Below are 19747 nucleotides of genomic sequence, written 5' to 3'. Positions count from 1 at the left end.
CTTAAACTCAAAGCTGTCAATCCTTGGTTGCAAAACATGCCCACAGTATAGCCAATCATTTTTTATATCCTAAGGCCTAATGTTTTAGCCTTTATTGGGTCAAAAGTCTCAAAGATCGAAGGGTTGGTAGACCAAAAGCAAAAACTGAAAATACTCACTCACAAAGTGCCACCTTTCAAGGAAAATGGTTGCATCTCCAATTTTCATCAGCATGATGTTCTTGTCCATATTTCTCTTCCACAAGTTGATTTCATTTCATTCTACTGCTGCAACTCACATTTTAACTCCATTCAAACATATCTTGCAAAATGAAACTTTAACCTTTCTACCAACCAAAATTTTGAATTGGGCTTTTTAAGTCCTGGTAATTCATGCAAACAATAATACATTGGAATATGGTATAAGAATAACTCCATACGTCCAACGGTCGAATCGTATGGGTGGCCAACAGAGAGAGGCCACCTGCCGTTACAGACCCCTTTTTGAGTCTAAGAACGGGCATTGATGGAAATTTGAGGCTTATGGCCAATGAAATGGATTGAAGTTCATAGGGGTACCAGAATTAGGTGCATTTTACTCTAAATGGATTTATTCTCATGCAAGATAATCAACAGGGGACCCAATATCTTACTTTCAAAGCGTACATACAAATACGATTCATGTAATATATACCGGTCCGCAATGCAGTTGCTATAGTTGAAGGATTAGGCTGGGGCCAAGATCTCTATGTTCTAGGCGGGGGCTAGGCGGGCGTTATGTGGGGGCTAGGCGCGCTAGTCTGGGGCTAGGAGTGCTAGGCTGGGGCTAGGCTCGCTAGGCGGGCTCTAGGCGGGCGGGCTAGGCGGGCGCTGCGCCTAGAAAAAAGAAACGCCATTTTGGAATCTCCAAGGTCAAGGACGAGATCACGATGGTGCTATGAGCGATAGACAGAGAGATGAGGATTGAAGAAGTCTGAGCGAGAGAGAGGGGCTGGACGACGGCTCTTGTTAGAGTTAGGGTCTGAGAAGGAAAATTGCATTTATATGTTGATGAAAAAAACAAAAGAAGAGATGGGGCCCCCGATTACTCCTCTAGGCGTTAGACCCATGTGTGCAGCCCGTCTACTGCCCAGTTTCGAACATTGGAATTGACATGTTGGTAAATCGAGTTGTACCAGCACTTCAATGTACAACCCCTGCAATTTTAACTGACTCCTCTTCCCTTCTATTTGTGTTTACGTTTAACTGAAAATTAGTTACATTGCATGGCATCTAGATTTAACTTTTCTGGTATAATTTTTTCTCAAAACTATAAACAAAGAAGTAATTTTGTCAGTTTAATACTACTCAATTGATTGTGCAGTGACTATATGTCTCCGGAGTATGCCATGGGCATGATGTTTTTTGAAAAATATGATGTCTATAGCTTCGGGGTCTTGTTATTGGAGATTATTAGTGGCAAAAAGAATACCAGCTTCTATTGCAGTGACCAACAACTAGGCTTCCTAGCTTATGTAAGCTCACACTCTAAATCTTATTGCGAAATGGTATCTTTCATACAGCTGAAGTAATTTATATATATGAAACTAAATGCAGCAGAGTCTAACAATTCTTGCGAAACATACATAAAATTTTGTCGGCATGGCGCTCATGGAATGAAGGCAGGGGATTGGAGTTGGTTGATGAAGTATTGCAGATTCATGTTCACAGTCAGAAGTAATGAGATGTGTGCATATTGGTCTTCTTTATGTACATGACAATGCAGCAGATAGGTCAACCATGCCAGATGTAGTTTCCATGCTAAGTACCGAGACAGATCGTCCACAACCTAACTGGCCTATATTTACTGTCCAAAAACCAGTCTCTGATCCTCAACAACCCTATGATAATATCTACTCTGGACTGGAAATGAAGCTACCGTAACAGTGATTCAAGAACCCGTTTTCTCTCTTGGAGTTGGGACAGTAAATGAAGATTTTCCCAAACGTAGATACTAGACTGGACCTTTCTTGATTGGATACTTTGTCTTATTCTTGGTGTGATATATCATTATTATTATTTTTATTATATATCGCCACAGATTCACTTAAACTCAAAGCAGTCAATCCTTGGTTGCAAAACAATGCCCTTGATGGTAATAACGGAATTAAAGAAATAATCAAATAATCCATCACTACCAACCAAATCTTAAATTGACACTGAAAAGGGAAAAATAGGGTTTTTAGAATTAAAGATTGGAAAGCGGGCTAGACTCTTTTTTCCAAATGAAGCCTGTCGAGCCCTATAATATAATATTATCTGTTATGAAAAATAAATTAATGTCTACGAAAAATTAGATAATTTTGCCAAAATTTTCTTAAAGTTGTTCAATTACTTTAATTTAACCCTGCGAAATAAAAACATTTTAGTCGAAATGTTTTGAAATCCAAGTGGATTTGGAAAGCAATCAAATGTCAGTGATCAATTTCAATTCAAGTAAATCGAGAAAGATGAAGCTAAGGAAAGTAAATATTGGGACAAATCATGCAGACATACAAGTTTCGGAAAGTTAATCAAATCAAGAGGGATCAAACCACAATTTGGGAAACCCCAAATTTGATCTTTGATTGAGAATCTGAAAGATTGGGAATTTGTAAAAGACCCCAAGTAAAATATTTATAATTAAAAAAAAACCATTTTTGGCCCATATTGCTGCCATAGTTGAACAAGAGACCAAGAAAATACATAAAAAACCAGAGTGAAAGTAGCTCTGTTTTCCTCTTCGCCCTAAGAGATATTGAAAAAAAAAAAATGAGAGCTTTAACAAAGCAAGAGTCTCTGTTTTTCACCATTTTGTGCCTCAACAGTTTACTTACTCTCTCCCCAATTGCCAGCTTAGAAGACGACTTATCTTTCACTCCAGATATATTGGTCGAAGGAAACATGACCATTGTCTCCCCCTGTGAAGTCTTTGAGTTGGGTTTCTTCAAGCCAGGCAATACTTCAGGCTGGTACTTGGGGATATGGTACAAAAATGTCCAAAACAGAACAGTTGTTTGGGTGGCCAACAGAGACACCCCACTTTCAAATTCATCAGGAGCTCTTTTGATGACTGGTGATCATGGAAACATTGTCCTTCTTGATCCATCTAGAAATGTCACTTGGTCCTCCAATCACACCCAAGTTTTGAGACCAAATGTCCTTCTTTTGGATACAGGCAATCTTGTGATCAAAGAAGGAACCGAAAACAGCCAAACATTTTTCTGGCAGAGCTTTGATTATCCCACACACATTCTGCTTCCGGATATGAAGCTTGGATGGAACTTGAGCACAGGTTTAAACAGGTACTTGACCTCGTGGAAAAGCTCAGAGGACCCATCAACAGGGGACTTTTCTATCAAACTAGATTACCATGGCTTCCCGGAGATTTTCCTTTGGGACAAACATGTTAAAAACTTTCGAACCGGCCCCTGGAATGGGATGATATTTAGTGGTGTGCCGGAAATGTGTGCTTCAAAGCATGGTGTTGATTTCAACTTCGTTACGAAACAAGATGAGGTCTACTACTCGTTTTCGTTACAGAACAAATTGGAACTTGAATATTCAGGCTTGACAGTGAGTCCAAATGGGGACGTTCAACAGATTACATGGGTTGAGAGCACAAAGATGTGGAATATATTTCAGTATCCCGCAAAGGACCAATGTGACAGCTATGGAGAGTGTGGTCCATTTGGTATTTGTGACACAAATGCTTCACCTGTGTGTAAATGTGTGAGGGGGTTTCAGCCTAAGAATTTGGAGGCTTGGAATTTGGGAAATGGGTTTGATGGGTGTGTGAGAAAACGAGAATTGAGATGCACGAAAGACAAGTTCTTGAGGTTGAGGAGTGTGAAATTGCCTGAGAGTGGGGGTGCATTTGTGGATGGGGACATGAGCCTTGAGGCATGTAAAGAGAAGTGTTTGGAGAACTGTTCTTGCAGTGCTTATTGTAACATGGAGATTACAAATGGAGGGAGAGGTTGCGTCATGTGGTTCGGGGAGCTAATGGACATGAGGGTATATGCAGATGGTGGCCAAGATCTCTATGTTCGATTGGCACCGTCTGAAATAGGTACCTTCCATTATTCAGATTACTTTATAATAACATCAACTATCACTAACTACAGTTATGTTCATTTCAGGCGGTGATGGGAAGGAAACACTAGCAGTCATAATTGTAGTCGCTATAGTTGGTCTTGTCATTCTTCTAGCAGGACTTGGTTTCTACATTGTATGGAAGAGGAATTTGCGTATTAGCCGCAATGCAAGGACACAACCAAAATGTACGTGCCTAGTAACTTAATTCTATATGTTCAACAGGTCCTTATGGAAGAAGCCAAGTGTTTTGTTTTCTAGTTTTTTGCTTATTTCTGAACAGGTCCTTATGGAAGAAGCCAAGTTGTTCTGCTAAATGAGGTTGTTTTCACAAGTAAGGACTTCTACTCAGGGGAAAGGATCAATGATGAGCCAGAGTTGGCATTGATTGATTTCAGCACTGTAGCAGTGGCTACTAATAACTTTTCTGATGAAAATCTACTCGGAGAAGGTGGTTTCGGTTATGTTTACAAGGTAAGTACATTTGGTTAGAAATCAATCACTAGATCATATATAAGAGAAACTGCATATGCACCCGAAGTGGCTAAGAATATTTACCCTTACACTAAAGTCCCAAGTTCGAATCCTCGCCCTCCCCCAAGTTTGTTTGATATATATATATTTTTTTTAAGGCGACCTGACAAATTTATGTATGGCTAATGCCAGGGGACATTGACAGAAGGTCAAGAAATTGCTGTCAAGAGACTTTCAAAAAACTCTGGACAAGGAACTGAAGAATTCAAAAACGAATTGAAGTTAATTGCAAGGCTTCAGCACATAAATCTTGTTAGACTGCTTGCTTGCTGCATTGATAAGGATGAACAGATGCTGATTTATGAATACATGGAAAACAAAAGCCTGGATGCCTTTTTATTCAGTAAGTGCCTCAAATTTAATTATCTTTACTTAATAGTTAATTAAAGTTGTTATAAAGAAAGTAAAAAATCATTGTAGGTGGAGAAAAAAGGTCTACGTTGGATTGGCAAAAGCGTTACAACATTATTTGTGGTATTGCTCGAGGACTTGTTTACCTTCACCAGGATTCAAGATTTAGAATCATCCATAGGGATCTCAAGGCAAGCAATATTTTACTTGATGGAGAATTCACCCCAAAGATATCAGACTTTGGAATGGCTAGAATATTTGGTAAAGATCAGAACGAATCTCATACAAGAAGAGTAGTAGGAACATAGTGAGTATCATAAGCTTTCTATTTTGCTGATGAGGTCAACCCAATTAGCTGACTAATATACTAATCTCACTTCTTTTTATTGGGTGATCTGCAGTGGCTATATGTCTCCTGAATATGCAATGGACGGGTTCTTCTCAACCAAGTCAGATGTCTTTAGTTTTGGTGTTCTAGTGTTGGAGATTATTAGTGGCAAAATGAACAAGGGATTTTTTAATTATTCAGACAATAAACCAAACCTCCTAGACTGTGTAAGTAAAAAGCGCATAGATTGTAATTACATTTCATTAGATTCACAAGTAACAAAGAAATGACTTGGATTCTGTTGCAGGCTTGGAAGCAATGGAAAGAAGGAAAGGGGTTGGAGATAGTAGATTCATCACTTGGGAATTCATATTGCCCCTCTGAGGTGTTGAGATGCATTCAAGTTGGCCTTTTATGCGTCCAAGAGCACGTGGTAGATAGGCCTACAATGTCCTCTGTGGTTTTCATGTTGAGCAGTCCAGATGCAACAATGCCCCAGCCTAAGACCCCTGGTTTTTGCCTAGGAAGGAGCCCTGCAGGTCAAACAGACTCATCTTCAAGCAAGTTGGAAGGATCTCGCACTATAGACCAAGTAACGATCGCAGCGTTAGACGGTAGGTAGTTAAGGTATGACCTTATTAAGCATGCTTATACATCTTACACAAACACGATTTTCTTGTGTATACTTAATCTGTGGTTAATTTTGTGTCAAAGGAATCAGAAGTCATGAGGTGATGAGAGACAAAGAGAGAGAAAAAAGGTCTATACGTTCGCATACACTTTAAGTTTTTCTCTGAAAGGTATGACTGCACAATTATTTTGGGGTTAATAAACGAATACATTAAACCAAAAGGGCCTAAACCCAGAACGCAAGTAAACGAAGGGCAAGCTCAACATGCTGAACGGGAAAAACCCAAATGATCAAGCAAAAAGCCAGAAACAAAACACCGACTCTACAGAAAGTTTCAACCGCAGCCTTTGCACTCGTGAAGATGAAGAATCACTCAGCAGGGTTCAATTTCCAACGGTGGCATCACATTTTGCAATGTACAATTGTCAAGATATAAAGAAAAAACATGAAGCTCACAAATAAAGTCTTTTGTGGCCACAAGACTGAAGAGGATGGTGTAAATTTGTGCCCAGAGCAACAATCTGCTGTGTAATGTCATATTTCGAAGATTGTAACAGCCAATTTATGCATTTCAGTTTGTGGCTTATCTAAAGGTTGCATCTCCAAATTCATCACTCTCTTTCATAAAATTCACACGAATGGATAGATTAGAAATTTGTATTAAGGTAATGGGCACATTATGCAGTGCCCATATGTCATATGAAGGTCAATAAAACAAAATTTGTGGAAGCAAAAGCCTGAATCCTTATCGAGCGTCAAGTTTAGTTATTGTCAAGTCATTAACAGAATATAATCCTTGTGGACTTGATAGATAACCACCACCGCCGGAACTTTTTCTGAAGACAAATGCAGGCTGCTGAGGAGATGGTAGAGATGCTTCACCACTCAACATAAATACAACGGCTGACATGGTTGGTTGGTCCTCTGAATCTTCTTGCACGCACAAGAGCCCAACTTGAATGCATCTCAAGACTTCATCAGAATGATATGACTCTAGTGATGAATCCACAATTTCTAAGGCTCTATCTTCTCTCCACAGCTGCCAAACCTGTAGTTGTTGACAGTAACATTTTCAGAAAGGGATGAATATGAGTAGTAACCAGGAAGGGGAAATTGTTGGCAAAGTTTGTGTTGCTCACATGTCCTATCAAGTTCATGGAATGGTCCTCTTGATAAGAGCCATTGTTTTTCTTGCCACTCACAATCTCCAATAATATGATCCCAAAACTAAAGACATCTGATTTAGTTGAATATCTTCCAAACACTGCATACTCAGGTGACATATATCCACTGCATTACAACCAAAGAATAATAAAATGAATATGGAAGGTGAGATTATGGTGATTTAATCCATGAATGTGTGATTGTATGTATAGTTCTTACTATGTTCCAACAACTCTGTTGGTTTTATCCTGCAGTTGGTCCCCATGGAATATTCTTGCCATGCCAAAATCTGATATTTTTGGGTTCATCTCAGCATCTAGAAGAACATTGCTGGTTTTTAGATCCCTATGAATAATCCTAAGTCTTGAATCCTGGTGAAGATACAGAATCCCACGAGCAACCCCGTTGATAATTTCAAAGCGCTTTTTCCAGTCCAACAAGGAACTTCTTGTGCGATCCACATTGAGATATTTGGCTTTTGAGTAAATAAATGTTATATACTTTCTTCAAAATTTTAGAAATGGCATGTACAAATGAATATTTCCTCTAGACATACCAAAAAGAAAGGAGTCCAAGCTTTTGTTCGGCAAGTATTCCAGGACTAACATCCTTTCTTCTCCCTTTATACAACAGCCTAAAAGTTTCACAAGATTCCTGTGTTGAAGTCTGGCTATCAGCGCAACTTCATTTTTAAATTCTTCAATTCCTTGTCCTGAAGTTTTGGACAATCTTTTTACGGCAATCTTCTGATCATTTGCTAACAGACCCTGAAGTTATGGTTCAGCACTATTATAAATCTTTCAGAAGAAGAGGTATTTTCTACTTCTCAGAAGAAATCATTCAATTATGAAATGTTTGGACTTTGATATTAGAACTTACCTTATAAACAGTGCCAAAACCACCTTGGCCAAGTTTATTGACAGGAGAGAAGTTGCCTGTGGCTACTATTATTGCGCTCAGATGGAAAAATTGCAGCTCTGGGTGTCTCCTAGTTTCTTCAAGTTCATCCGCCTCCACAAAATCTTTGCTATCACAAAAAGCATATTAGCATTCATTTTCTCCTTAGTGTTCTGTTTGCACACTAGAAAATGGAAATTTCACACAGCGCATATGGATCCTATTGAAGCGGAGTGGTTCAGTCAGACTTCAAAAGTGTTATGACCAATTCCATACTTTTATGAGCACACTGCTTTTTATTTAGACGAAACAGTTAAACAATTCAAAGCAGATGAGTACTACACATACCTTTCATCTTCCTCTTTTTCTCAAGCCACCAGCAGGCAAACCCAATGATTAGTACCAATGCAACCGCCGCCATTGGAATAGCCAGCAAGCCCCTACTTTTGAGGAAACCTTTCGATTTTCTGGTATTCTCAGCTACACAAAAGAGTGAGACAAAGGATTAGAAAACCATGAAAAGAGAACTCATGTGGACACCAAAACCAGTCCAGTAAGTTCCACACAGATTCTGAAATTTACAATTGAATTTTCCTTGGCAAGCGAAGTAGTACCTAATTCCATTTTGTCCACACGAACATATAGATCTCGCCCTAGCTCTGTGTGTATTAAAATGTCCCACAACTGACCATACCATGCCAAGCAATTAATGCGGCCTTCCCATTCTATGCTCATATATGCCGTGCAGAAACAATTGCTTAAGCACACCTGCTCACACTCATTGGCACTAGTATTTGGCAACAATTGTGCTGCTTTCGATGTGTCTGGATCTTTCACCCGTGCCACCTTCACAAACCCATCCCCATCCCCACAGTTTGACACCCCAATTCGCTTGCTCACACACCCATCTGACCCATCTCTCCGGTTCCAATGATTCGAAGATTTTGGTTCATACCCCGGTAGGTACTCACATTCAAACATATTAATATTGTCGGGGCTACATTTGCTGTTGGCACCACACTGTCCATATCGGTCACACCGGTATTTTGGTGCAGCAAAGAGTACCTCCCACTGATTAACAGCATCATTCCATCTCAGTTGTTCATTTACCCCATAATCCGTCAACACGGATCTAATTACAGAGGTGTTATCAGTTAAAAAGAAATAATACATTTCTTCATTATTACTCACAAAAACGGGCCATGGCCCTGGATCACATCTCCAATATTTGGTCAAACCCTTGTACAGAAAATATTGAGGCGTAGCAGTCTGGTTTGAATAGAGCCTCAAGCTATAGTTACCAGTTCCAGGGTCATTTTGGGACTTCCAAGATGTTAAGACCCATTCCAACCCAATTTTCCAATTCAACCCAACTTTCATTCCGGAAAGTAGAGTATCTGTAGGATAATCAAAACTTTGCCATATAAATCTTTCACTTTTACTATCCTGGAAAAGCACTAAATTTCCTGTATCTAAAAGCTGAGCTACACTGCTTGTGGTTTGGACCGACACATTTGTGGACCAAATAGAAAGATTCTCAGTATTGTGAGCATAAAGTACCAATTTTCCGTACCCGTTGATTGTGAGAACACCGGAGGTATCATTGATGGGGTTGTTTCTGTTTGCAACCCAAACCACTGCCTTTTCAGACTTATTAGCATACCAAATCCCAACATAGCGAGAGCTCGAGTTGCCGGGGCTGAAGAAGCCTAATTCAAAGTTGTTTTCTTTGGACACTATAAAGTCACCATCTTTCACCTGCTGGTTCACTGCTATGGTGTCAATGGATGTGCAAAATGGGAAGAGGGAGAAGAAGACAAGAGCAAAGTATTTTAAAACATTTTTTTTTTCTGGGCATTTGCGAATTTGCAAGTGCGATGAACGGGGTGGTGTTTCACTTATTTTTTCTTGGTTAGTTGATGGTCTGTCACTGTCCGCATTTGAATCATTGACAATGTTTGATCTTTTTTGTGTTGAAATTTCTGGGTTAGTTGGCACGTTTGAATATCCAGCAGCATGGCACGTTTCGTTTGGTCATTGGTAGTACAACACGACAACAACAGTCACACCTGGCCATCTATAGGCGCCATTCTGAGCTGAACTCAGAAGTCTTGGATGTTGACTGACCCAATGAGTCAACCATTGAGATTAAATACTGGATTGATATCCTTGTTAACTATGGGCCGACTTCAGGAGGATTGGGTTGCTTTAGTCTTGGTAGAACTGTTATAATTTAACTAGCATCTAGATAAATGAGTTGAGAAGTTACGAGTAATTTGAGATTGAGAAGTTATAAGTAATTTGAGGATTTTTTTACTATCAGAAGTTATGAGTAATGTACAATTGTAAATGTATGAAGACAAAACAAGACTGAAGATTGCAAATGGCATTATTTCGTGTGACATTTTGAAAATCGTAAAGGTTGCAATTTGTGGCTTATGTAAAGGTTGCATTTTCAAATTCATCACACTTTCTAAAAGTTCACATTATGCAATGCCAGTGCCATTGAAGATCAATAAAACAAATTTAGCATTTTGATATTGTGAAAATAAAAGCAAGAGCATGAATCATTATCGAGCTTCAACTTTGGTTATTGTCAAGTCATTAACCGAATATAAATGCAGACAGGAACTTTTTCTGAAGACAAATGCAGGCTGCTGAGGAGATGGTAGAGATGCTTCACCACTCAACATAAACGCAACGGCTGACATGGTTGGTCGGTCCTTCGAGTCTTCTTGCACGCACAAGAGCCCGACTTGAATGCATCTCATGACTTCATCAGAATGATATGACTCCAGTAATGAATCCACAATTTCTAAGGCCCTGTCTTCTCTCCACAGCTGCCAAACCTGTAGTTGTTGACAGTAACATTTTGAAAAGTGATGAATATAAGTAGTCAGTGGCAAGTAGTAAGCGGAAATTGTAGGCAAAGTTTGTGTTGCTCACATATCCTATCAAGTTCATGGAATGGTCCTCTTGATAAGAGCCATTATTTTTCTTGCCACTCACAATCTCCAATAATACAATCCCAAAACTAAAGACATCTGATTTGGTTGAATATCTTCCAAACACTGCATACTCTGGTGACATATATCCACTGCAATTGAACAAAATAAAACTGCATTACAGCCAAAGAATAGTAAAATGAATATGAAAGGTGAGGTTATGGTGCTTCAATCCATGAATGTGTGAGTGCAAGTAGGATTCTTACTATGTTCCAACAACTCTGTTGGTTTTATCCTGCAGTTGGTCCCCATGGAATATTCTTGCCATTCCGAAATCTGAAATTTTTGGGTTCATCTCAGCATCTAGAAGAACATTGCTGGTTTTTAGATCCCTGTGGATAATCCTAAGCCTTGAATCCTGGTGAAGATACAGAACCCCACGGGCAACCCCATTGATAATTTCAAACCGCTTTTTCCAATCCAACAAGGACCTTCTTGAGTGATCTACATCAAGACATTATCTTTTGTGTAAATAAATGTTATATAGTTTGGTAAGAAGCATCAAACATATTCTTCATAATATTAGAAATCGAATGAACAAAGTCAAGAGGCATTCGGGAAGCGACTATCTTTCCTCTAGACATACCGAAAACAAAGAAGTCCAAGCTTTTGTTTGGCAAGTATTCAAGGACTAACATCCTTTCCTCTCCCTGTATACAGCATCCTAAAAGTTTCACAAGATTCCTGTGTTGAAGTCTGGCTATCAGCGCAACTTCATTTTTGAATTCTTCAATTCCTTGTCCTGAAGTTTTGCAGAGTCTTTTTACAGCAATCTTCTGATCATTTGGTAGCTGACCCTGAAGTTATGGTTCAGTACTACTATTAAGCTTACAGAAGAAGAGTATTTTCTACTGCTCAGAAGAAATCATTCAATTATGAAATGTTAGGACTTTGAAATTGGACCTTACCTTATAAACAGTGCCAAAACCACCTTGGCCAAGTTTATTGACAGGAGAGAAGTTGTCTGTAGCTTCTATTATTGCACTCAGATGGAAAAATTGCAGCTCTGGGTGTCTCCTACTTTCCTCAATTTCATCCGCCTCCACAAAGTCTTTGCTATCACAAAAAGAAAATTAGCATTCATTTTCTCCTCAGTGTTCTATTTGCATTGACAAAATGACTGGAAAATGGAACTTTAACACAGCGCATAAGGATCCTATTGAAGAGGAGTGTTTAGATGTGAATTACAGACTGCACACACGTGTTATGACCAGTTCCGTATTTCCATGAGCATATTGCTTTTTATTTAGATGAAACAGTTAAACAATTCAAAACAGAGGAGTACTTCTCATACCTTTTATCTTCCTCTTTTTATTAAGCCACCAGCAGGCAAACACAATGATTAGTACCAATGCCAGAAGAACAGCCACTATTAGAATAGCCAGCAAACCCCTCCTTTTGAGAAAACCTTCCGATTTTCTGGTATTCTCAGCTACACATAAGAGTGGGACAAAGATTAGAACCATGAAAAAGAGAACTCATATGGACACCAAAACCAGTCCAGTAAGTTCATAGATTCTGAATATTTATAATTAAATTTTTCCTTGGCAAGACAAGTAGTACCTAATTCCATTTTGTCCACACGAACATACAGATCTTGTCCTAGCTCTGTGCGGACTAAAATGTCCAGCAACTCGCCGTACCATACCAAGCAATCAATGCGACCTTCCCATTCTATGCTCATATACGCGGTGCAGGAACAATTGCTTAAGCACACCTGCTGACACTGATTGGCACTAATACTTGTCAACAATTGTGCTGCTTTTGTTGTGTCTGGCTCTTTCACCCGTGCCACCTTCACAAACCCTTCCCCATTCCCACATTTTGGCAGCCCAATTCGCTTACTCACACACCCCTCTGACCCATCTCTCCTGTTCCAATCATTCAAAGATTTTGGTTCGTACCCTGGTAGACACTCACACTCAAACATATTAACGTTGTTGATGCTCAAAATGGTTAGGCCAAGGTTGAGTCCAACTTAGTGATGAGGTGTGATGGATGATGGATGAAGGTGAGGACCTTCATCAAGTGTGTGAGGATTTGGGCAAGCGATAAACATATAGAAGACAAGATATACGTGGTTCACCCGAATAATGGGCTACGTCCACGGAGAAGGCTGTTCTCATTATGATAATGTTTGTTTACATTTGCACAAGGGGATTAGACCCAAATATAGAGATAACAAGTGAGAAGCTCAGCCTAGAGATGGATCCAGAAGAGAGAGTACTCAAGAGCCAGTCCCCTTCTAAGGAAAGAGTAGTCTTCTTTTATAGGTGAGGGGGAGTCTCCATCTCTTGTAGTTTTCCGATGTGGGACTCCTCTTGCTTTGCTTAGAGTTGTGATTTGTGGTGATGCTTCTTTGGCTAAGATGATGACCTCTCAAAGCATGGCACTCGAATGATCTAGCCTAGCTAGTTGCTCCGTCAGTTATGGTACAAACAGTAGTCCCCCAAGTTCTCGAGTAAGAAGGTACTTCTTGGTTGGGGACTTGTAATTTTAAGTGCACTGGCCGAGCAACACCATAGTTCATCTTCCAAGCTGTATAGTGCACTGCCCATAGTCCCCTAAGTCCCCGGGTAAGAAGGACATTTGGAAGGGAGAGAACTTGGCACGAGGGTGCCGAAGGTAAAGGGGATGCCGAAGGCATAAGAATTACATGTCGCAAGGCAATGGGCCTAGGCACGAGGGTGCCGAAGGCATAAGACTTGCATGTTGTAGGACATGTACTTAGGCATGGGGGTGCCGAAGGTGACACAAGGTGTGGCTAGGCACGAGGGTGCCGAAGGTAATGTGGCTAGGCACGGGGGTGCCGAAGGCCCAAAGCTTGCATGTCTCATAATGCAATGGCATTGGGCAACGGGGTCAGTCAAGGTACCGTATATTCTATTAGGTGTGGGCGCCGGCATGGTCCAAAGCTGCATGTTTTTTAAGTTGAATGGCTCCAGGCAACGAGGAAATTCGGTTGACCCATTCCGTGGCAAACACGGGCGTCAAGGTCCTGTGCTTGCATGTCTCATAATGTGGTTGAAACGTCGGGTTTGCGCTTGCATGGTCGAAGTTATAATTTAACTAGCATACGGCTAGGCAAATGGGAAGGTACGTGGCTAGGCACGCGGATTGAGAAGGTCCAAAAATTGCATTTCTAGAGCATGTATTAATGTACAGCACCCGGTCGACGGCTTAAACGGGTGCCAAAAACCAGTGCATGTCGATTTTTTTTTTTTTTTTTTTTTTTTTTTTTTGGTCAGCCATTTGGAAATTTTGGACTTCTTCCCAAAAGTCCTCATGGCCGTTGCGGTCCAGCCAATAAAAATTTTTGTTTTTTGTTTTTTTTTTTTGGGTGCCATAGGCCCTATAAATATATCCCCATTTTTGGTGGCAAGTTGCCGATTGCCACAAGTTAAGTGGGCCTTAGAAATTTGTCTTGTTTTTGAATAAGGATGCAAGGTTTCAGCTTCTTCTTCAATAAGGCCCAAGTGTATTGAATCATGGATTTCTGAAGAGAAAATGATGGGCTTGCTTCGGTAAGTGGGCCTCCATAGGAGTTGATTGCTGCCCTACCGATCGGTATCTTTGTTGAGCAATTGCAAGCATAGGTTTGTAGATGTACCGGTCAGTAAGGTCGTTGTTGCTCAATTGGAGATGTTTTGGAGGTTGTCCAATTCCTTTGGTCGACGGCCTACTGATCGGTAAGTGTGATGTCACGTCTGCCAATTGGCAAAGGCTTTGCCGATGGGTTTCGAGGTTGGATGAGGGCTCTCATTCTCGTTCCGTCGTGGGCTGGGAGATGTCTTCAAGCTCCGTCGTCATCCTACCGAATCAGTTGGGTGCTCGCGCAGGTGCTGTAGTTGACTTGCCGATCGGCAAGGGTGTTACCAATGGTTTTGGGAGCGGTGCACAGCAGCTGATCGGATTGTTGAAAAGTATCACACTGGCCTTTTGGTTCCCCTCATGATCCGTTGCTTACCGATCATTTGGGGATTGTTTAGGAGCTCCTTTGCCTTTTGCAATAGTCTTACCTATCGGTAAGGCATCACCAATAAGGTTTGGGTGGTCTTATGGCTAGCGTATATGCTTGGCCGACGGCTTGCCGAACGGTAAGTGCAGGTTTGATAACGATGGTCTGGGCATTTAGGTATGCCTCTTGGCTCAATTATATAAGTGCCGACGGCGAAGAAGTATCCCGCCGTGGGTATTGTGTAGCTTGATAAAATTCTTGGCATAGGGTGCCGAAGAATAGGCATGATGGCTGCTTATCTGTCGGCAGTTTGCTCCAGGGAAAGAGCTTCATCAAAGTCAGAGTGCTATTCGGCAGCTGCTTGGGTGCCTTGATGAATTTCTCAGTTTGGGGTGTCGAAAGGTTGGGTGCCGAGAAGGAGGTAGCGCTTCATGGTGGCTTGATCAATTAGTGGCCCCGTGCCATTTCGCTGTGGTGAAAACCGATTCTACGTTTGGAACCGCATGTGGTGCACCTTGACATTTTGGTGATTTTGGGGTTGAATAGGAGGTCTTGATTTTAATTCATGGCCCGGGGTGTCGCGTGGTACCGAACGGTAAGGCCGTTCTAGCTTAGGACAAAGACCAGCCAAGGGAATAGGCTGAAGACTTTTTGCTGACTTATTGTTCAGCAATACAGAATTGGTAGGGGTGATGGAATCTTTGGCATGGGTGTCCTGAGCAATTCATCGACATGGTGTACACAGCTAGAGGCTATGATTCTGTACATGTGCATGGATTTGGATAACTATGGGAGGTTTTATTGCTTCAGTGGGCGATGACTTTCCATAAATAATTCTGTCAAGTTGAGTTGGTGTTGATCAACACGATGCCGATCCCATGACTCATTGCCCACTGCATGGGTATTCCATTGTGTTGAATTGTCGAATAACAATTGGATAGAAGTGAACCACGTGAACATTGGGTACCCAATATTTTGCCAAAGACGTGTAGAATATACAAGGGCCCCCAAACTTTCTCTTCAAAGAGGTGCCGAATGGCACTTTGAATTGAGATGGTGGTTTGGCCATGCAAGACATGCAAAATGATAGCTACGTTATGATTGGCTAATAGATTGGTGGACTTGTACCATTTATGTTGGCAAATGGGAATAAAATAAAGACACAAGATAAGAAATGGAGATCTTATCTTTTGGAAGCCCACTCATCAATATTCATCAAAGGTGCCGAGCGGTAAGGCATGTAAAGGAAGGCTATGGTGGCCCACATACTTCCTCTTCTTCTGGACTATTATATTGCAAGGATTTATCTTCTGCATGTCACTCTTTTGGCACTCACGGTTGCTTCAGCATGGGATTGCCGAACGGCAACTTAGGTGATGCCGATTGTAAGGGTGCCGAAGGACACTGAATAAGGGGGAAACGACAGAAGCTTTTTGTGTTGATTCCCACAGACGGCGCCAAACTGTTGATGCTCAAAATGGTTAGGCCAAGGTTGAGTCCAACTTAGTGATGAGGTGTGATGGATGATGGATGAAGGTGAGGACCTTCACCAAGTGTGTGAGGATTTGGGCAAGCGATAAACATATAGAAGACAAGATATACGTGGTTCACCCGAATAATGGGCTACGTCCACGGAGAAGGCTGTTCTCATTATGATAATGTTTGTTTACATTTGCACAAGGGGATTAGACCCAAATATAGAGATAACAAGTGAGAAGCTTAGCCTAGAGATGGATCCAGAAGAGAGAGTACTCAAGAGCCAGTCCCCCTTCTAAGGAAAGAGTAGTCTTCTTTTATAGGTGAGGGGGAGTCTCCATCTCTTGTAGTTTTTCGATGTGGGACTCCTCTTGCTTTGCTTAGAGTTGTGATTTGTGGTGATGCTTCTTTGGCTAAGATGATGACCTCTCAAAGCATGGCACTCGAATGATCTAGCCTAGCTAGTTGCTCCGTCAGTTATGGTACAAACAAACGTTGTCAGGGCTACATTTGCTGTTGGCACCACACTGTCCATATTGGTCACACCGGTATTTTGGTGCAGCCCATAGTTCCTCCCATTGATTAACAGCATCACTCCATCTCAATTGTTGATTTAACCCATAATCCGTCAACACCCATCTAATTACAGAGGTGTTATCAGTCACAAACAAAAAATACATTTCTTCATTACTACTCACAAAATCGGGCCACGGCCCTGGATCAATTCTCCAATATTTGCTCACACCCTTATACAGAAAATATTGGGGCGTAGCAGTCTGGTTTGAAAAGAGCCTCAAGCTATAGTTCCCAGTTCCAGGGTCATTTTGGGACTTCCAAGATGTTAAGACCCATTCAAACCCAATTTTCCAATTCAACCCAACTTTCATTCCGGGAAGTAGAGTATCTGTAGGGTAATCAAAACTCTGCCATATAAAGCTTTCACTTTTACTAATACTATCCGGAAAAAGCACTAAATTTCCTGTATCTAAAAGCTGAGCTACAGAAGTGCTTGTGGTTTGAAGAGACACATTTGCGGACCAAATAGAAAAGCTGTCAATATCGTGCGCATAAATAACCAAATTTCCATACCTGTTGATGGTGAGGACGCCAGAGGTATCATTGATGGGGTTGTTTCTGTTTGCAACCCAAACCACTGCCTTTTCAGACTTATTAGCATACCAAATTCCAACATAGCGAGAGCTCGAATTGCCGGGGCTGAAGAAGCCTAATTCAAAGTTGTTTTCTTTGGACACTATAAAGTCACCATCTTTGACACGCTGGTTCAGTGCAATGGTGTCAATGGATGTGCAAAATGGGAAGAGGAGGAGGAAGAAGACAAGCAAAGCTTTGAAAAGCATTTTGTTTTCTGGGAATTTTTGGAGTTTGCATGTACAATGACGGTTGGTGTTTCTGCTACTTTTGAATTATTGACAATGTTTTATATCAGCAGCATGGGCTCTACTCAAAGTGTTGAATGTTGAATGTTGAATGAGGAAATCCGCGGCAAGCAGTCATTATTGATTTTCTTTTTATAGATAACCATGGCGTGATGATTATAATTATGATTATGATTAATATGGAATCCAAAACTCTTCGCCCTTCAATATATGCATGTATTAAAACTTGTCTTAAATACTGAATTGATAGTGTAGCAGCGGGTGATAGCCTTGTTAACTATGGGCCGACTTTGGGAATGGGTTGGCCCATACTTGGCCTTCCCCAAGCCCAAATAGGTAGATTTTTGTATGAAGACCATGTTGGTGTTCCGCCCAAAACTGTGTGTGCCTAAAGTAAGGGAGTGTAACGAGGGTTTATAATGACCGGTTATTTTGAGGGGGTCCTTAATGATCATCCGATTAATTACATTGCTATTATTAGATAACTAGATTAAACCCTCAACACAGCAGGGTCTAATTTCCAACAATGGCATCACATTTTGCAATGTACAATTGTCAAGATATAAATAAAAAAACAAGAAGCTCAAAAATAAAGCCTTTTGTAGCAACAAGGTTGAAGAGGATGGTATAAATTCGTTCCCAGAGCAACAATCTGCTGTGTAATGTCACATTTTGAAGATTGTGAAAGCCAATTTATGCATTTGAATTTGTGGCTTATCTAAAGGTTGCATCTCCAAATTCATCACTCTCTTTCAAGAAGTTCACACGAATGGATAGATTATAAATTTGTATTAAGGTGATGGGCACATTATGCAGTGCCGAAATGTCACATGAAGGTCAATAAAAGAAATAACATTTTGATAATTGTGGAAGCAACAGCCTGAATCCTTATCGTGCTACAAGTTTAGTCATTGTCAAGTCGTTAACAGAATATAATCCTTGTGGACGTGATAGATAACCACCACCGCAGGAACTTTTTCTGAAGACAAATGCAGGCTGCTGAGGAGATGGTAGAGATGCTTCACCACTCAACATAAATACAACGGCTGACATGGTTGGTCGGTCCTCTGAATCTTCTTGCACGCACAAGAGCCCAACTTGAATGCATCTCAAGACTTCATCAGAATGATATGACTCTAGTGATGAATCCACAATTTCTAAGGCTCTATCTTCTCTCCACAGCTGCCAAACCTGTAGTTGTTGACAGTAACATTTTCAGAAGGGATGAATATGAGTAGTAACCAGGAAGGGGAAATTGTTGGCAAAGTTTGAGTTGCTCACATGTCCTATCAAGTTCATGGAATGTTCCTCTTGATAAGAGCCATTGTTTTTTCTGCCACTCACAATCTCCAATAATATGATCCCAAAACTAAAGACATCTGATTTGGTTGAATATCTTCCAAACACTGCATACTCAGGTGACATATATCCACTGCATTACAACCAAAGAATAATAAAATGAATATGGAAGGTGAGATTATGGTGATTTAATCCATGAATGTGTGATTGTATGTATAGTTCTTACTATGTTCCAACAACTCTGTTGGTTTTATCCTGCAGTTGGTCCCCATGGAATATTCTTGCCATGCCAAAATCTGATATTTTTGGGTTCATCTCAGCATCTAGAAGAACATTGCTGGTTTTTAGATCCCTATGAATAATCCTAAGTCTTGAATCCTGGTGAAGATACAGAATCCCACGAGCAACCCCGTTGATAATTTCAAAGCGCTTTTTCCAGTCCAACAAGGAACTTCTTGTGCGATCCACATTGAGATATTTGGCTTTTGAGTAAATAAATGTTATATACTTTCTTCAAAATTTTAGAAATGGCATGTACAAATGAATATTTCCTCTAGACATACCAAAAAGAAAGGAGTCCAAGCTTTTGTTCGGCAAGTATTCCAGGACTAACATC

At 40.6% G+C, this 19747-nt stretch overlaps 4 protein-coding genes across 5 annotated transcripts in view; 1 reads left to right on the top strand and 3 right to left on the bottom strand.

Moving 5' to 3' along the window:
* Positions 1 to 2768: 2768 nt before the first annotated feature.
* LOC117624169 (receptor-like serine/threonine-protein kinase SD1-8) lies at positions 2769 to 5926 on the top strand. The gene is made up of 7 exons (XM_034355310.1): positions 2769 to 4068; positions 4139 to 4279; positions 4375 to 4565; positions 4758 to 4968; positions 5046 to 5283; positions 5378 to 5531; positions 5612 to 5926. The coding sequence occupies exons 1-7, from the start codon at positions 2769 to 2771 to the stop codon at positions 5924 to 5926; spliced, it is 2550 nt and encodes an 849-aa protein (XP_034211201.1).
* Positions 5927 to 6574: 648 nt separating this feature from the next.
* LOC117624494 (G-type lectin S-receptor-like serine/threonine-protein kinase RKS1) lies at positions 6575 to 17841 on the bottom strand. 2 transcript variants are annotated; one of them, XM_034355783.1, is made up of 8 exons: positions 16935 to 17841; positions 12565 to 12942; positions 12296 to 12433; positions 11910 to 12052; positions 11588 to 11798; positions 11208 to 11445; positions 7075 to 7225; positions 6575 to 6983 (listed from the first exon to the last, which is right to left on the bottom strand). In XM_034355783.1, exons 1-8 carry the CDS (start codon positions 17791 to 17793, stop codon positions 6681 to 6683), a joined length of 2421 nt encoding a protein of 806 aa, XP_034211674.1. In that variant the 5' UTR covers positions 17794 to 17841; the 3' UTR covers positions 6575 to 6680. The 2 variants fall into 2 exon arrangements, with proteins under 2 accessions (XP_034211674.1, XP_034211675.1); XM_034355784.1 differs by lacking the exons at positions 6575 to 6983; positions 7075 to 7225 and adding exons at positions 10439 to 10845; positions 10943 to 11093.
* LOC117626526 (G-type lectin S-receptor-like serine/threonine-protein kinase RKS1) lies at positions 7318 to 10073 on the bottom strand. The gene is made up of 6 exons (XM_034358255.1): positions 10066 to 10073; positions 8611 to 9926; positions 8345 to 8476; positions 7979 to 8121; positions 7656 to 7866; positions 7318 to 7574 (listed from the first exon to the last, which is right to left on the bottom strand). The coding sequence occupies exons 1-6, from the start codon at positions 10071 to 10073 to the stop codon at positions 7318 to 7320; spliced, it is 2067 nt and encodes a 688-aa protein (XP_034214146.1).
* A 765-nt stretch (positions 17842 to 18606) lies between the features above and the next one.
* Positions 18607 to 19747, bottom strand: part of LOC117624168 (G-type lectin S-receptor-like serine/threonine-protein kinase RKS1) — a 4841-nt gene continuing 3700 nt past the window's right edge. Inside the window, exons 2-5 of the mRNA XM_034355309.1 lie at positions 19695 to 19739; positions 19358 to 19613; positions 19114 to 19264; positions 18607 to 19023 (exon numbers count right to left, since the gene is read on the bottom strand). Coding sequence (XP_034211200.1) covers positions 18721 to 19023; positions 19114 to 19264; positions 19358 to 19613; positions 19695 to 19739 — 755 coding nt within the window. The 3' untranslated portion in view covers positions 18607 to 18720. The remainder of the gene's footprint in view (positions 19024 to 19113; positions 19265 to 19357; positions 19614 to 19694; positions 19740 to 19747) is intronic.

The sequence above is a fragment of the Prunus dulcis genome, chromosome 4, assembly GCF_902201215.1.
Source record: "Prunus dulcis chromosome 4, ALMONDv2, whole genome shotgun sequence".
NCBI classification, from domain to species: domain Eukaryota; kingdom Viridiplantae; phylum Streptophyta; class Magnoliopsida; order Rosales; family Rosaceae; genus Prunus; species Prunus dulcis.
The sequence above is the reverse complement of the archived record's forward strand: the minus strand, read 5'-3'. Positions and strand labels throughout refer to the sequence as shown.

Excerpts from the sequence above, each read along its gene's own strand:
- LOC117624494 (XM_034355783.1), bottom strand. The coding sequence starts at position 17,793 with ATGCTTTTCAAAGCTTTGCTTGTCTTCTTCCTCCTCCTCTTCCCATTT. Across the intron at positions 12,434-12,564 it reads TGTGGACAAAATGGAATTAG|CTGAGAATACCAGAAAATCG; the intron begins GTACTACTTGTC and ends TCTTATGTGTAG. Across the intron at positions 6,984-7,074 it reads CCATGAACTTGATAGGACAT|GTTTGGCAGCTGTGGAGAGA; the intron begins GTGAGCAACACA and ends CAACAACTACAG.
- LOC117626526 (XM_034358255.1), bottom strand. Across the intron at positions 8,477-8,610 it reads TGTGGACAAAATGGAATTAG|CTGAGAATACCAGAAAATCG; the intron begins GTACTACTTCGC and ends TCTTTTGTGTAG. Across the intron at positions 7,575-7,655 it reads CTTGGACTCCTTTCTTTTTG|CCAAATATCTCAATGTGGAT; the intron begins GTATGTCTAGAG and ends TTTACTCAAAAG.
- LOC117624169 (XM_034355310.1), top strand. The coding sequence starts at position 2,769 with ATGAGAGCTTTAACAAAGCAAGAGTCTCTGTTTTTCACCATTTTGTGC. Across the intron at positions 4,069-4,138 it reads ATTGGCACCGTCTGAAATAG|GCGGTGATGGGAAGGAAACA; the intron begins GTACCTTCCATT and ends TGTTCATTTCAG. Across the intron at positions 4,969-5,045 it reads CCTGGATGCCTTTTTATTCA|GTGGAGAAAAAAGGTCTACG; the intron begins GTAAGTGCCTCA and ends AAATCATTGTAG.